The sequence below is a fragment of the Saimiri boliviensis genome, chromosome 1 (assembly GCF_048565385.1).
Source record: "Saimiri boliviensis isolate mSaiBol1 chromosome 1, mSaiBol1.pri, whole genome shotgun sequence".
NCBI classification, from domain to species: domain Eukaryota; kingdom Metazoa; phylum Chordata; class Mammalia; order Primates; family Cebidae; genus Saimiri; species Saimiri boliviensis.
In genome coordinates this window covers 102,533,752-102,549,772 of record NC_133449.1, presented here as the reverse complement: position 1 = coordinate 102,549,772, position 16,021 = coordinate 102,533,752, and the positions used below count along the sequence as shown (strand labels likewise).

General features: G+C 53.3%; 1 protein-coding gene across 2 annotated transcripts in view; it reads right to left on the bottom strand.

Annotated features, from left to right (window-relative positions):
* The window catches only part of ZC3H18 (zinc finger CCCH-type containing 18), a 68,084-nt gene that overhangs the window by 5,340 nt on the left and 46,723 nt on the right, over positions 1 to 16,021 (bottom strand). For both annotated transcript variants that reach the window (XM_039459870.2, XM_039459871.2), the window contains 5 exons: positions 4,521 to 4,712; positions 3,285 to 3,410; positions 2,610 to 2,714; positions 1,949 to 2,092; positions 1,457 to 1,522 (listed from right to left, as the gene is read on the bottom strand). In XM_039459870.2, coding sequence (XP_039315804.1) covers positions 1,457 to 1,522; positions 1,949 to 2,092; positions 2,610 to 2,714; positions 3,285 to 3,410; positions 4,521 to 4,712 — 633 coding nt within the window. The remainder of the gene's footprint in view (positions 1 to 1,456; positions 1,523 to 1,948; positions 2,093 to 2,609; positions 2,715 to 3,284; positions 3,411 to 4,520; positions 4,713 to 16,021) is intronic.

Sequence of the window (16,021 nt, the reverse complement as noted above, 5' to 3'; positions counted from 1 at the left end):
CACCTGTAATCCCAGCTACTCGGGAGGCTGAGGAAGGAGAATTGCTTGAACCCAGCAGGCGGAGACTGCAGTGAGCTGAGGTTGTGCCACTGTACTCCAGCCTGGGCAGCAGAGCAAGACTCCATCTTGAAAAGAAAAAAATAAAAAACATTTTAAGCCAGGCGTGGTGGCTCATGCCTATAATCCCAGGACTTTGGGAGACCAAGGGAGGAGGATCACTTGAGCCCCCAGGAGTTTGAGACCAGCCTGGACAACATGCCAAGGCCACGTCTCTCCAAAAACAATATAAACAAATAAAAAAAAAAAAAGTCTGACAACTATATATATACTACCTGCTACCTAGAAATGAGGGTTCTATGTAAGGAATCTAAAGACGGATTCAATACTGTCTTCTTTTAAAACAACTAAACCTCAGAAATCCTTTTTTGGTTTTCCTTTTTTGAGACAGGGTCTCACTCCATCGTCCAGGCTAGAATGCAGTGGTGTGATCACAGCTCACGGCAACCTTGACCTCCCAAGTAGCTGGGACCAAAGGCATATACCACTATACCCAGCTAATTAAAAACAATTTGGACTGGGCGCAGTGCCTCACACCTATAAGCCCAGCACTTTGGGAGGCCAAGGCGGGCGGATCACCTGAGGTCAGGAGTTTGAGACCAGCCAGACCAACATGGTGAAAACCCATCTCCACTAAAAATACAAAATTAGCTGGGTGTGGTGGCACATGCCTGTAATCCCAGCTACTTGGGAGGCTGAGGCAGGAGAATCGCTTGAACCTAGGAGGCAGAGGTTGCAGTGAGCCGAGATTGCATCATTGCATACCAGCCTGGGCAGTAAGAATGAAACTGTCTCTAAAAAAAAAAAATCTTTTTCTGTGGAGATGGTCTCACCATGTTGCTCAGGCTGGTCTTCACGTCCTAGGCTCAAGCAACCCTCCTGCCTTGGCATCCCAAAGTGCTGGGATCACAGGTGCGAGCCCCATACCTGGCCCCGAATCTTTCCCATGTATTCTCTTACATGTTTTTTATTGGCTTCCTCAGTCCCTCAGGGTGCTTCCCTTGCTGGGGTGTGACAGGCCCCACAGGCCCAGCCTCTGCCTCTGTTGGGCTGGAAGCTGCCGGCTCCTCCCCAGGTGCAGGTGCTCTCTTGGGGAGGTGGGCATTAAGTCAGCAGGGTGGAGGCCCCTGCTCCTGACCTGAGCACCCTCAAGTTCACAAGCTGTGTGGCGGGGGTGGCGGGGGTGTCTCCCTATCACATGAGTCCTGGCCCATTTTACCATCTGCATCAGTTTCAACCACAGCCTTCCACGGCACCAGGGTGACTCAGACCTAGAGGAGCCCCAGAGTCAGCCGCAGCCTGCTTATGGGAGACTCCCCATCCCACAGGCTGGCTTCTTCTGGGGTCTTCCTGTCCCTGACGGGGAGGGAGACACAGAGGCACAGGTGACGGGAATGACCTGGATCGGGAGCTGGAGCCGCTGTAGCTGCTGCCGCTACCGCTGCCGCTGCCGCTGACCGTCCGCCTGTAACAGAAGCAATTGCTGGGCTCCCGGGGCACTGCCTCCCTCCCCACCAGCAGCCCTGCAAGCTGAGCTTCAGACTGGCCTTGCCACCGACTTGGAAAAGGGCCTGGGCCGTTTTCCTTTAGGCAGTGTTTCTCAAAAAATGCACTCTCTCAGGGACAGCACCTTTTAGTGCAGACGGGCTGTGGAGGAATGGCCAGTGATCCCTGCCACGCTGTCCTTTCCCCCTCATGCTCCAGAAAAACAGGCTCAGAGAGGGAGCGGGACAGGTTCCCAGGTCAGGGCTCACTGGCTGCTGCTGCTCTGCTGGGGGGTGCCTCCCACCACCCGGCTCTGGACCCTGGCACTCCGGATTTCCACAAGTGCCATGATCATGGTGGCACCAAGGACACAGAAAGCCCTAGGCTCTGGAGCCGGAACGCTCACCTCCTTGGGGGGCTCCTGGCTTGCCGCTCCTTCCTCCTGGCTTCGCGGGGGTCTCCTGGTTTGGTGGGCTCGGGGACAGGAGCAGTGGTTTTGGTGGCCTGTGGTGGGGCTGGAGGCGGGGCTGGCTTCTTCACTGACTTCTCTCTGTGAAACAGGGAAGCTTGGGGAGGGCAGGGCTAGTGGACGAGGCCCCACTGGCCCATGTCCCCTTTAAATGCACCCAAACCTCAGGGCACGACACTGTATGCCTGTGACGCTAAGTGAGCAGGCTCGTGTCTGGACATGGTTCCCCACCCATCAGTGACAGAGTACTTGGGAATGGCTTCAAGGCCCCCAGCAGCCCTTCCAGGCTCCCCTCTAACAGGCGAGAGCTGCAGGCACCAGGGAGTGAGGAGAGCAGGCTGAGAGACAGATCCCGTGAGAACATCCGGGGCTGCTGCCATGTCCCCAGGAGTCTGGGGGGAACACTGCAGTGCAGGGGCAGCTTGAGAACAGGGGCTGTGCCCAGTGACCCCCAGCCCAGTCAGCTCTGGGGACAGACCCCCGAGGCATCCTCATCTCTGTGGTGCCAAATGCAATTGAGAGAGAGAGAGACAGAAGGAAGAAGCTGCAGCCTCTGGAGGCTGGGCCGCCAGGACCTGCGCACAGGCCGGGGACTCACCCTGCTTTCCCAGGCGGTGGGGCTGGCTCCCCCTTGGTTCTGATGGAAGGTCTATGTGGGGAAGGTGTTGGGGACGGGGACGGGGATGAAGAGAAGGACCGGGACCTGGGGGAGTGAACAAAGGTGTGAGGAAGGGCCTGGGGGTGTTTCTTCACCAGCCCAAGGCCACTGAGGACCCACCCAGACCCATGGAACAGGCCACCAATTTCCGCGTATGGGCCTCAGACTGAACTTCAGTTCTGGACCTATTCTGTCATCTGCCCAGAGCAGACTGGAGTGTGGAAGGTGTCAGCACCCAGTGGCGGGTCCTCTGAGAGGCATGTGCCATGTTCAGGTGTGTGCAGGACGGCAGAACACAGGCTCCTTGGCAGCAGGGCATCAGCACGGCTCCCTCAAAAACACCCGCAGGACAGGGCTGCATCTGGCCCCTTCCTCAGCCTGTCAGGACTCAACTTGAGGATCTCAGGCTGTGACCCTCAGTGACAGCACCATCTGCACCAGGATGAGGGCCCGCAAGGCTACTGTTTGGTGGGGGACACAGGACCTGACCCTCTGGCCACCCTAGTTCAGCTGCCAGAAGGGGCTTTTGGTACCCCATGTGGCTACTGGTACGACTTGGGCCACATCCACAGGTGCCCATGCTCGCTGCACCTGCTGAGGGCCCCGGGGACGAACCTGGACCGGCTTCCTGAGAATGAGCTGTGTCTGGAAGAGCGGCTGGAGTAGGAGCTGTAGGATGAAGACCGGGATCGCGACCGGGATGAGCCAGAGCCAGAGTAGGATGATGACCGAGAAGATGACCTAGGGTGGGCGGGAGGGAGTGTGGCGGGGGGTGAGAGGCCCCCTGCCATGCACGCCCCGTGCTGAGCTGCTGCCCTCCAGTGCAGAACTGGACACACAGCTGCACAGGTGTGCACAGCCTCTCCCAGACACTCTTCAGCCCAGACACTCTTCAGCCCCATCCCTCCTCAGTGGAGAACGAGGTTTAGAAATCAAGACCTAGGCCGGGCGCGGTGGCTCAAGCCTGTAATCCCAGCACTTTGGGAGGCCGAGACGGGTGGATCATGAGGTCAAGAGATCGAGACCATCCTAGTCAACACAGTGAAACTCCGTTTCTACTAAAAATACAAAAAAATTAGCTGGGCATGGTGACGCATGCCTGTAATCCCAGCTACTCAGGAGGTTGAGGCAGGAGAATTGCCTGAACCCAGGAGGTGGAGGTTGCGGTGAGCCGAGATCGCGCCATTGCACTCCAGCCTGGGTAACAAGGGCAAAACTCCGTCTCAAAAAAAAAAAAAAAAGAAATCAAGACCTGGGCATGGCGTGGGCCCACTGTTACTGGGTGACTGCCTGAGTGGACAGAGCCAGAGTATGTGCACTGACCCAGCTCACGTGTGCCACGTGTGTTTATATCTGTCCATCTGTACCCACTGTGAAGCCTGGCTTCCCACCCACACCTCCTGTTCTGATGGAGTACCGTAGGGTCCACCCCGGTCCCCTGCTTTCTGGGAGCCAGGTTCTCATGGCCCGAACCCACTTCCTGTGTGTTGAGACCAGGGCTGCCTGAGGAGGAGCAGAGCTTCAGGCCCACAGTCTGTGGAGGAACAGATGGACTCGCCCGCCCAGGTCTGTGCGTCCTCCCACACCACCCAGGTGCCCCTCCCTCCAGTGTAGCCTGCCACTCCCTGGGAGCAGTTGGGCTCAGTCGCCAGGGTCCGTGCCCCATGTGGGGTTGCCGTGTCAGTCCTGCTTGGCACTGGTGCTCTTTGCTGAAACGTATAAACGCTGGGTTAGTCCCACTGACTGGTCTTCAGGCAACAACGCCACAGCAACAGCGGGGCCAGGGTGTTCCCAACCTGACCCAGAGAGGCAAACAATGTTCAGCTGACGGTGCCGAGGAGCCCTCCTTACCTGGAGGAATTGGAGGCAGAGGCTGATGAGGCTGATGTTTTCCGACGCCTTCGAGCCCGGCTTGGGGAGACCGACACCCCAAGTTTCTTCTTGGGAGACTTGGATCGGCGCCAAGGGTCCTTCCACTCATCTGCTCGCTTCACCTGTGGCCCCGCAGTGGTGGCCTCCTTCTTTGGTGGCTCAGCTTGGCGGCTGAAAGCACAGAGGCGTTACCAACTTTCAGGCCACCTGCCCTGCTGTGTGGGTGACAGCAGCGGGGGAGACTATCTCATACCTGGCTTATTTAAGGATCACCAGAGAAACAGGGGTATACAGGGGAAAACAGACCACTCGCAAAAGTCATCATCGCACGCACGAGACGAGCAGAGCGCTCTCCACAGTCTCGGCTCCAGTGTCTTTCAGGGGAACACCCTGATTTCTCCTGAACCAGAATGACAGTTACTTTTTTGGGGTGTCATTACTTACTTAATTTCTACCTTCCCAACTATACTGTCAGCTCTGGAATGGACAGGGATGGAGCCTACCTCGTCTAATACTGTCTCTAGTGCTGGCATACTAGAAGGTACACAATACATATTTATGAAATCAGGCTGGGCATGGTGGCTCATGCCTGTAATCCCAGCACTTTGGGAGGCCGAGGTAGGTGGATCACTTGAGGTCAGGAATTCAAGACCAGCCTGGCTAACATGGTGAAACCCCGTCTCTACTAAAAATACAAAAATTAGCCAGTGTGGTGGTGCACACCTGTAATCCCAGCTACTCGGAAGGCTGAGGCATGAGAATCGCTTGAACCCAGAAGGCAGAGGTTGCAGTGAGCCAAGATCACACCACTGCACTCCAGCCTGAGAAACAAAGTGAGACTCTGTCTCAGAAAAAAAAAAAAAAAAAAGGCCGGGCACGGTGACTTTGGGAGGCTGAGGCGGGTGCATCACGAGGTCGGGAGATGGAGACCATCCTGACCAACATGGTGAAGCTCCATCTCTACTAAAATACAAAAAATGAGCCAGGCATAGTGACACGAGCCTGTAGTCCCAGCTACTCGGGAGGCTGAGGCAGGGTAATCACTTGAACCCAGGAGGCAGAGGTTGCAGTGAGCCAAGACTGCACCACTGCACTCTAGCCTGGCGACAGAGACTCCATCTCACAAAAAAAAAAAAGAAAAAAAAAAAAAAGAAATTAGTGAATTAATCAGCCGGAGCCTTAAACATCTTCTTTGTTCACTGCTTTAAGTTTAAAGAGACTGATTAATTGCAGCTAGAGAACATCCTGATTTAATCACCATGAAGAGCTGAGACCACCACTGGCCCCTTCCAGAGCAGTGCTGATCTCGGACGTCAGGAGTGGTGAGGGAAAGGAGGCTCTGAGAGCAGCTGCTTCCTGACACCAGAAGGGCTTTAAGTGGCAACTAGACAGATCAACAGGAAGCAAATCACAGACCTCAACGTGAAAGTCAAGCTCTATGGAGCGCAGCAGGCCACGTGGTGTGCAGCGAGGCACTGACCACAGAGATCTGTCCTGAGAAGCCAGGAGACCGCCTCGCCCACACCTGGCGGGCAGGGAAACGGACAGAGGCAGAGCATGCAGTGCAGCCCAGACGGGCAGTCTGCCTCGAGGAGGGGTCTGTGCCTCTGAAGCACTCCATAAACCCAATACACTCTGCAAGCAAAAGCAATCCCAAACTCACGACCCCAGGACTGATAATAAAGCAGTTTAATTTCAATGCTAACTAGAGAAGAGCAAAATGTAAATGCCTCATATGAAGGTATCTGCTGAACCCATAAAATCTGTATTTTTAATGATTACCAATTCATAAAAGTTCACTTACAAACTTTGGGCTGGGTCTGGGTACAGTGAGTGGCTCATGCCTATAATCCCAGCACTGTGGGAGGCCAAGGCAGGTGGATCATTTGAGGCCAGGAGTTCGAGACCAACCTGGCCACCATGGCAAAACTCCATATCCACTAAAAATTCAAGAATTAGCTGGGCGTGGTGACGGGCGCTTGTAGTCCCAGCTACTCCGAAGACTGAGGCAGGAGAACTGCTTGAACCTGGGAGGCAGAGGCTGCAGTGAGCTGAGACTGCACCATCGTACTGTAGCCTAGGTGACAGAGCCAGACTGTCTGTAAATCAACATTTTGGGCCTGCTGCGGTGGTCCACACCTGTCCTCTCAGCACTTTGGGAGGCTGAGGCGCACAGAAAGCTTGACGCCAGCAATCTGAGAGCAGCCTGGGTAATGTGGTGAAACCCCATCTCCAAAAAAAAAAAAATACAAAAATTAGCTGGACGTGGTTGTGGGTTCCTGCAGTCTCAGCTACTAAACAGGCTGAGGTGAGAGATTGCTTGATATTGGGAGGCGCAGGCTGCAGTGAGCTAAGGCTATGCCATTGCACTCTTGCCTGGGCGACAGAGTGAGACCCTGCCAAAAAGAAAAAAAAAAAATTGGTAGCTGGGCTACTGGGAAGGCTGAGGCAGGAGAAGTGCTTCAACCCGGGAGGTAGAGTTTGCAGTGAACCCAAAATCACTGCACTCTAGCCTGGGCAACAGAGTGAGATTCCCTCTTAAAAAAAAAAAAAAAAAAAAATTAGCCAGGCATGGTGGCGGGCACGTTTAATCCCAGCTACTTGGGAGGCTTAGGCAGGAGAATCGCTTGAACCTGGGAGATGGAGGTTGCAATGAGCCAAGATCACGCCATTGCACTCCAGCTTGGGCAACAGAGCGAGACTCTTGTCTCAAAAAGCAAACAAAAAATCAAACATAGATAATATTCAAGTGGCCCCTTATACATAAATATCTGATTTTTTAAAGGGTAAATTCTTGAGAAATGAAATTAATGGGTCGAAGGAGATACACATTTTACAGGTTCTTGGTAGACTCAAACACTTTCTCTGAAAACAAAACCAGCTTTACTTATTCACCCAGCAGTGTGCAGTGCCCACCATTAACCACCACAAGCACCGCCCACACACAAACCAATGCAAAATCCTGGTAACTATGTAAACAGAACACGGCTTTTTTTTAAAAGATAGGATCCTGCTATGTTGCCCACGCTGGAGAGCAGTGGTGCAATCACAGCTCACCGTAGCCTCGAACTTCCAGACTGAAGGGATCCTCTCGCCTAAACCTCCTGAGTAGCCAGGACTACAGGTGTGCACCACCCACAACCAGGTAATAAAACAATTTTTTTGAGGTCTCCGTATGTTGCTCAGGCTGGTCTCGAATTCCTGGCCTCAAGCAATCCTCCCGATCTGGCCTCCCAAGTGCTGGAATTATAGGCTTGAGCCACCATGCCTGGCCTGCAAACACTTTGTAAAAAGCTGTTTTAGGCCGGACGTGGGCAGATCACAAGGTCAGGAGATCGAGACCATCCTGGCCAACATGGTGAAACCCTGTCTCTATTTAAATACAAAGTATTTGCTGGGCATGGGTGGTGGTGTGCACCTATAGTCCCAGCTACTCGGGAGGAGGCTGAGGCAGGGGAACTAACTGCTTGAACCCGGGAGGTGGAGGTGACAGTGAGCTGAGATCACGCCACTGCACTCCAGCCTGGTCACACAGCAAGACTCAGTCTCAAAAAAAAAAAAAAAAAAAAGGAAAAAAGAAAAAAAGCTGTTTAGTTCCTGTGTTATTGCAAGCAGGATTCTCTGCCTTTTGGCTCTGCTGTGGTGGCATCTGCTTACATCACACAACACATGAAACCATCAAAACCATGGGTGTTTGTGTTAATCAACCAGCTGGCTGGCAAACACACCTACCACCTGCCTAGCATGCATGATGGGGCAGCTTCCCCCACTTAACACTGTCCTAAGGACATGGACCCATGACATCATGGCTTCCGCTCCTGCTACGTCAGCCCAAAACCCCAAGAGCTATTGCCACATCTGGGTGTCCTCTGGAAAAGTAATCCAGGAAGGAAGTAAACACCTCTCTGATGGCCCTCCCTGTCACAGGCTACTAGGGAATGACTTTCACCTTTATACTTCCTGTACATGCTCATCCTACAAACACAAGAGGAAACGGGGCAGTGATTAGTCACCAGGACGGTGCGGCCCTTCCACACAGGGTGAGGGAAAGGGCAGAAGTCAGGCGTGGCCGGGGCCACCTCTTCTTCGGGTGAAGCTGTGGCAGTATGTAAAGTCTTGCTGCAATGAAGGAGAAGCAAAAAAGCGTCTGCCTGTTCCCCACCATGGCATGGAAATAAAACCAGCTGAGGTGCAGAGAGGCAGGCGGTGCAGGCCTCCACTGGTGTTTGCCCCCCAGGAAGTGTTGCCCATTCCCTCTGGAGACAAGGATACGGATACTGAATTTCAAAATAAAAACAGCCAGAGGCTGGCCTAGGAGGGGTCAGCAAGGGCTCTCCTCTGGGCCACGGTTCTGGACGGGCCTGCACCCTCTCGTCACTGCAGGGAGCCCTCCACTGCCACCAGCTGCACCACCCTCCTGAAGCAGCTGCCTCCAGGCCCCTGGAGCAAGGAGGCCCTGTGTAGGAAGTCCATGTTCCCATGCATGGGATGCAGTGATGCTGATTTTAACCAGGATGCAGATAACCTTTTTTTTTTTTTTTTTTTTTTTAAATGGAGTCTCACTCTGTCACCCTGGCTGGAGTGCAGTAGCATGATCTTGGCTCACTGAAACCTCTGCCTCCTGGGTTCAGGTGATTCTCCTGGCTCAGCCTCCCGAGTAGCTGGGATTACAGACACCCACCACCATGACCAGCTAAATTTTGTACTTTTAGTAAAGACTGGGTTTCACCATGTTGGCCAGGCTGGTCTCAAACTCCTGACCTTAGGTGATCTGCCCACCTCTGCTTCCCAAAGTGCTGGGATTACAGGCGTGAGCCACTGTGCCTGGCCCAGATAACCACTCTTTTTTTTTTTTTTTTTTTTTTTTTGAGACAGAGTTTCGCTCTTGTTACCCAGGCTGGAGTGCAATGGCGCGATCTCGGCTCACCGCAACCTCTGCCTCCCGGGTTCAGGCAATTCTCCTGCCTCAGCCTCCTGAGTAGCTGGGATTACAGGCACGCGCCACCATGCCCAGCTAATTTTTTTTTTAGATTTTTAGTAGAGACGGGGTTTCACCGTGTTGACCAGGATGGTCTCGATCTCTTGACCTCGTGATCTACCCGCCTCGGCCTCCCAAAGTGCTGGGATTACAGGCTTGAGCCACCGCGCCCGGCTTATTTTTAACTTTATTACTACAGTGACTCATAAGGACAAATGATCTAGGATCAGTTTTACAGTAATGATACAAAATTTCCTTTTAAAATGTATTTAAGTTTAAAAAGTGGGCCAGGTGCACTGGCTCATGCCTGTAATCCCAGCACTGCAGGAGGCTGAGGTGGGAGGGTCTCTTGAGGCCAGAGGTTTGAGACCAGCCTGGGTAACATGGCAAAACCCTGTCTCTACAAAAAATACAAAAATTAGCCAGGTGTGGTATGTGCCTGTGGTCAGTGCGGGGCTGAGGCAGAACTGCTTGAGCCTGGGCGGTCAAGACTATAGTCAGTTGTGATCGTGCCACTGTATTCCAGCCTGGGCAAGAGGGTAAGACTCCATTAAAAAAAAAAAAAAAAAAAAAGCTGGGCGTGGTGGCTCAAGCCTGTAATCCTAGCACTTTGGGAGGCCGAGGCGGGTGGATCACGAGGTCAAGAGATCGAGACCATCCTGGTCAACATGGTGAAACCCCGTCCCTACTAAAAATACAAAAAAATTAGCTGGGCATGGTGGCGCGTGCCTGTAATCCCAGCTACTCAGGAGGCTGAGGCAGGAGAATCGCCTGAACCCAGGAGGTGGAGGTTGCGGTGAGCCGAGATCACGCCATTGCACTCCAGCCTGGGTAACAAGAGCAAAAGTCTGTCTCAAAAAAAAAAAAAAAAAAAAAAAGTAAAAGTATTTAAAATATGCAAACACATAACAGGCAGTATCTGAATACAAAAAATTATGCAAGTTGGGGCCGGGTACAGTGGGTTATGCCTGTAATGCCAGCATTTTGGGAGGCCGAGGCAGGCTGATCACCTGAGGCCAGGAGTTCGAGACCAACCTGGGCAACATGGTGAAACCCTGTCTCTAGTGGAGATTGCACCACTGCATTCCAGCCCAGACGACAGAGCAAGACTCCATCTCAAAAAAAAAAAAAAAAAAAAGCAAGTGGCACAAGAATTGGGTGAGTCTGGGGATGGCTATGTCCTAAGTCACATCTGTGGATTCTGAGAACCAAGCATAAATGAACTACACCCCAGCTGCTGTCTTTCCCCAGACTTAGGGTGGGGGCCCAAACCATGAAAGATGGCTGTAGTGGTGTGTGCACAGATCCGGGGGTCAGTTCCAGTGGGAGGTGTCCTGGGAGGCATGGCTGAGCGAGGGCTCACAGAGAAAGCTCCATGTGGGAAATATTCCCGTGATGCTGGGGGAGGCGGGCCAGGCTGCGCAGGTCCAAGAGGCACAGCTGGAGCTGGGAAACAGCTCCAAGCTGGCCATCTTCCTCAGGCTCCCTCTACTGCTTAGAAAGTTTCTCAAACTTTCCAAAATCACTGTCTCGCATTTATTACAGAACACATCTCAAATGTTATTTGGGGATATTTCTATTTCTGTAAATAAAACCATTTAATACTGTTAACTCCTACATGCCCTCAGGAATCTTCTAATTGTTTTTTTTTCTTTGAGACAGACAGAGTCTGGCTCTGTCACCCAGGCTGGAGCATAGTGTTGGTTCACTGCAACCTACGCCTCCTGGGATCAAGTGATTTTCCTGCCTCAGCCTCCTGAGTAGCTGGAATTATGGGTGCATGCCACCACGCCTGGCTAATTTTTATATTTTTAGTACAGACTAGGTTTCACCATGTTGGCCAGCTGGTCTCCAACTTCCAACCTCAGGTGATCCATGCTGGCCAGGACCACCGACTCAGCCTACCTAAGTCCTGGGATCAAGGTATCAGCTAGCACGCCCAGCCAAAGGACCTGGCTGCCATGGGAACCACGATGAAAGAGCTGGGCTCAGGTCGTGGTGCCCTGGAGTCCTGGTGCCGGCCAGCACCCCTGACCTCTGTACTCGTGACCTTACTCCTATGGTGCTAACAGGCTGTAATGGGGGCAAAGGGGCTGGGACAACTGGGCAGTGTCTCCGTTGCGCTTTGATCACGAGTCTCAGGCCCCAAGACTGCGGTAGAAAGCAAGGCTGAGCAAAGGCTTTCCACACCCCAGGGACCTGGGGCATGTGGCCTTCTCTTAGCAAAGGACGCCACCCCAGGGGACATCCTGTTGAGACTTGGAAAAACCAGGCAGATACAAAATAAACAAAGGCAAAACACACAACACAGATGCCCCAGGACAGCCCACCGTGTGCGGCTCAGCTGCTTCACAACTGGGGGCCTGCAAGGAGGGGGCCAATGTGGGCTGAGAATGCTCTTCAGGGATGGCCCAGTCAGGAAGGCCTGCTTCCAAGCTGGGCTAGGACAGATGGGGAATCGGCATGAATACTTCCAACCGCAGGGAGAAATCCTTCCAGCAACCTCTGAATGAGGAAGTGGCCTTTCCTGCAGCACATGGCACCACACTATCATCTGGCCCCCATTCCTCGTTCAAGGCTGCAGGAGACTCTCTAAGGGGCAAAGGTCAGCTGTACCACCAATGCAAACATGCCAGAGGCTGAAAAAAACAAGGGCGGCCCAGACAGCTGCGGCTGGAAGGCCCCGATCAGTATTTACCTTTCTAAGGACGCTGACTGGCTAAAGAACATGTTGGTGATGTGCCTCGGCTGTGACGTTAACACACCCACTGGCCTGGCTAGAGAGATGAGAAGTAGGTTCCACACAACGGACCTCCCCTAGCTCTACGGATGCACTTGATAGAACTGGCTGAAAGGTGCTGCTCTAATCATTTTAAAATAGCCCCGATGTAACCGTGAGCAAGCCTCAAAGGCACGCCAGGACAGAGAGGGCAGCAAAAAACCCAAATACAGCAACCCGGCCTCCAGCCGCAGGCCCAGGGGAAGCTGGTCGGGAAGGCCTGCCAGAGCTCCCAGCAGGGGCGAGCTCGCCAGTGACTCCCACAGGCAAACTGCTTAGGCAGGTGAAAGAGAACCTAAGGAAAGAGGGGCGTTAGGCTGGAGATAAGGAAGGAAAGGGCTCCCCAGAGGACAGAGTCCTGGCCATCGGATGGCTCAGGGCAGCCTTTCCTGTCTGGGCTCAGAGTCCTCCTTCCTGGGGGAGGCCCTCACCTCTACCCAGGACACCCACTGCACCAGACAGCGGCCTGCTCTCGCTCCTCCCGCTGCACAACTGCACCCCCTCTGCTGGGGGTGAAGTCTCTGGTGTAACCAGCTCGTGGTGTGCTGTAGAATCTACAGAAAAGTGACTGCCCTTCATGAGGGTGCAGCCCCGCAAGGCCCAGCCCCAGTGCAAGCGTGCCAGACACTGCTGAGCTGTTGTTCTGCTTGGTAGCTGAAGGCAGAATCTTCCCAAGTGGCTTTCTGGGTAAAATCCTGTCACTTTCCTCCTATTTTAGGTGAAAAAAGTTCTTTCTATCCACCTGGTGATTAAAAATTCCCAACCAGGCTGGGTGCGGTGGCTCATGCCTGTAATCCCAGCACTTTGAGAGGCTGAGGCAGGTGGACCACCTGAAGTCGGAAGTTGAAGAAAAGCCTGGCCAACATGGTGAAGCCCCATCTCTACTAAAAATACAAAAATCAGCTGGGCATGGTGGCACGAACCTGCAATTCTAGCTACTCGAGAGGCTGAGGTAGGATAACTGCTTGAACCTGGACCCGGGAGGCGGAGGTTGTAGTGAGTCGAGATGGCGCCACTGGACTCTAGCCTGGGCGACACAGCGAGACTCTCTCCCCCAAGAAAATAAAAAAATCCCAACCTGTCAAAGGCCCACCCATTCAATATGTGTTTTCCTGCAAGGGAAATCTGGCTGCTCCTGAAAAAGCAGCCAGGCCAGTTCTGGCTGATAAGGGAGAAGGAAGCAGGAGCACTGGCTGGAAATTCTGCTCTGGGGAAACCCTTGTCCTCCAGGCAGGTAGCAGGCTTGGCAAGGCTCCCGAGAAGGTGATTGAAGCCAAGACTGGAGACTCCCTAGCACCCGGAAGCCGGGCCGAATCCAGAGCAAGCGACACAGAGAACTTCAGCCCTGCTGCCAGCAGCTGGGAGAGGGGTTGAGGGCAGCCACAGGAGCACAAGCTACTGCTTCAGGAAGGAAAGAAAGGGGATGTGAGCTTAACAGAGGGGAAATAAACCAGATCAGAAACAGGTGGGACAGTGGCTGGGCTCAGTTTGGTGAGAGAGGCTGTGTTTAATTTTAGGAAGAACTTATTTACTACAGAGCTTTCTGACCACTAGCTGTGAGCCCAGATCACACCAGAGTGCCTCAGCACCTCCCATTCACATCCCGACAGTAAGACTCCTCTGTGTGTGAAGCCGAGGACTTGGGGGCTGGCAGTGGCTACCTGCTGCCCGACAGCTATGCTGGCAGAGCTACCCGCTTTCCCCTGGGGAGGCCGAGCACACTGGATACAGAGCACGGCAGGTGGGATTCTGCCCTCGAATCTGAGTCACTAATGTGCGGGCCACAGCGAGGAGGAACATGGTGAACTTAGGCATGGCTGTCCTCTAACTTGTACCCCAAAAGCACATCCTTGTACACAGAAAACATCCCTGAGTTGGAAGTACAGACACCTGACTGAGAAGAGTCCTCTGGCTCCTTGGAAACAAGCAGGATATGTGACTAGGGGCTGGGGAAGGGGGTCTGTGGCCAACCACATGTGCCTGTAAGCCACCAAAATGGATGTGCTGACTGACACATGAACCCAGAGCTACACAGCAGAGTGCCCCTTCCACCTGGTTATCACGGCCTTTCCGAGTCTCCCCTTCTAAAACCAAGGATCTGGGCTGGCATGAAAACCCCCACTTTGTAAATCTGGAAAGCAGACTGAGCTGGTTATCTGTAGAAATCAATCTGCAATTTTGTCAACCCTGTAACAATCAATTATGAAATGCAGGTGAAAATGCAGGATGCGGCCGGGCGCGGTGGCTCAAGCCTGTAATCCCAGCACTTTGGGAGGCCGAGGCGGGTGGATCACGAGGTCAAGAGATCGAGACCATCCTGGTCAACATGGTGAAACCCCGTCTCTACCAAAAATACAAAAAATTAGCTGGGCATGGTAGCGCGTGCCTGTAATCCCAGCTACTCAGGAGGCTGAGGCAGGAGAATTGCCTGAACCCAGGAGGCAGAGGTTGCAGTGAGCTGAGATTGCGCCATTGCACTCCAGCCTGGGTAACAAGAGCGAAACTCCCTCTCATTAAAAAAAAAAAAAAAGAAAAAAAAAAGAAAAAGCAGGATGCTACCAAATCCAAAACTCTGACAAACGTGAGTGAGCAGCAGCCTGCGTGGGGCTCTGTGATACACATGGAGACTTTGTCGGGAGCAGGGCAGACGTGCCCCAGGGCCGCCTGCTAGGGCTCCAGATGACCACCGCTAAGGACATGCTAACATGGCGGCTATGGCACCGTGGGCCATGAGCAACAAGAAAGCAGGCTGGCAAGCAGGAGGGCATGGGCAGACCTCCCTGTGCAGAGGAATCTGAGCAAAACCCCAGAGGAGGTGGGAGGTGGCCGGTCCAGGCAGAGGAACAGCTAAGGCTGTGTGCATGGGGTGCTGGGCCTCACCCCGGCACTGGGGCCCCAGTGGGGAACACAGACTTGGGCTGAGTCCACAGCGGAAATGCTGTGTGCTGCGGGGGAACAGCTTCTATCCAAAAAGGGCTTGAAAGGCCGAAGAAGACAAAGCACAGTATCAAGGCCAGTGCCAGGTTCCCTGCTTGGCTGACCACATAAACTTCAAAATAACTTAAGGATTACTATAATGTAAAAGGATTAAAAACATCTGAAATGTGTCACTTACTCTGAATGTTCTTTAAGAACATGACTTTGCCTAACGTTAGGGAAATGTGACAAAATGTAGGACATTTAAGGAGGTCAATTCATTGTGAGCTGGAGAATGCCAATGGTCAAAATCGGCACTTGCGACCAGCTCAGCACCCAGCTACAACCACGAACGACCTTGAAATAAAAGACTGCAAAGCCCTGCCTGAGAGCTGACATTCAGAAAAGCGTTTACGGCTTGTGTACAACTGTACACGAGAGAGGGCATCATCCAGTCACATGGACAAGATGATGAGGGCAAGGGACTTGTTTTTGTCCCGTGGTGGACAGCAAATCCTTCCAGAGCCACAGTCGCAGGTCCTGATGGCTGCCAGGTCTCTGAAGGGGAGCGTGAGAACTGTGGACCACTAAGTGTGGCCACCGCTGGCTCTAGCCATGAAGCTGCCCACGCCTGTAGGCGTGGCAGAGTCCAGTGTTACCAGCAGGTGCAGGCCCAAATGTGGGGTTGTATGAGAGCCAAGCAAACAGAATGTGCCTGCAATCTACGGGCCTTGGAAGGAACTGCCTTGATCCCCTCCCTGCATTTCCCCCGTACGGAGACACCAACAGGAACCGACCCTATGACAC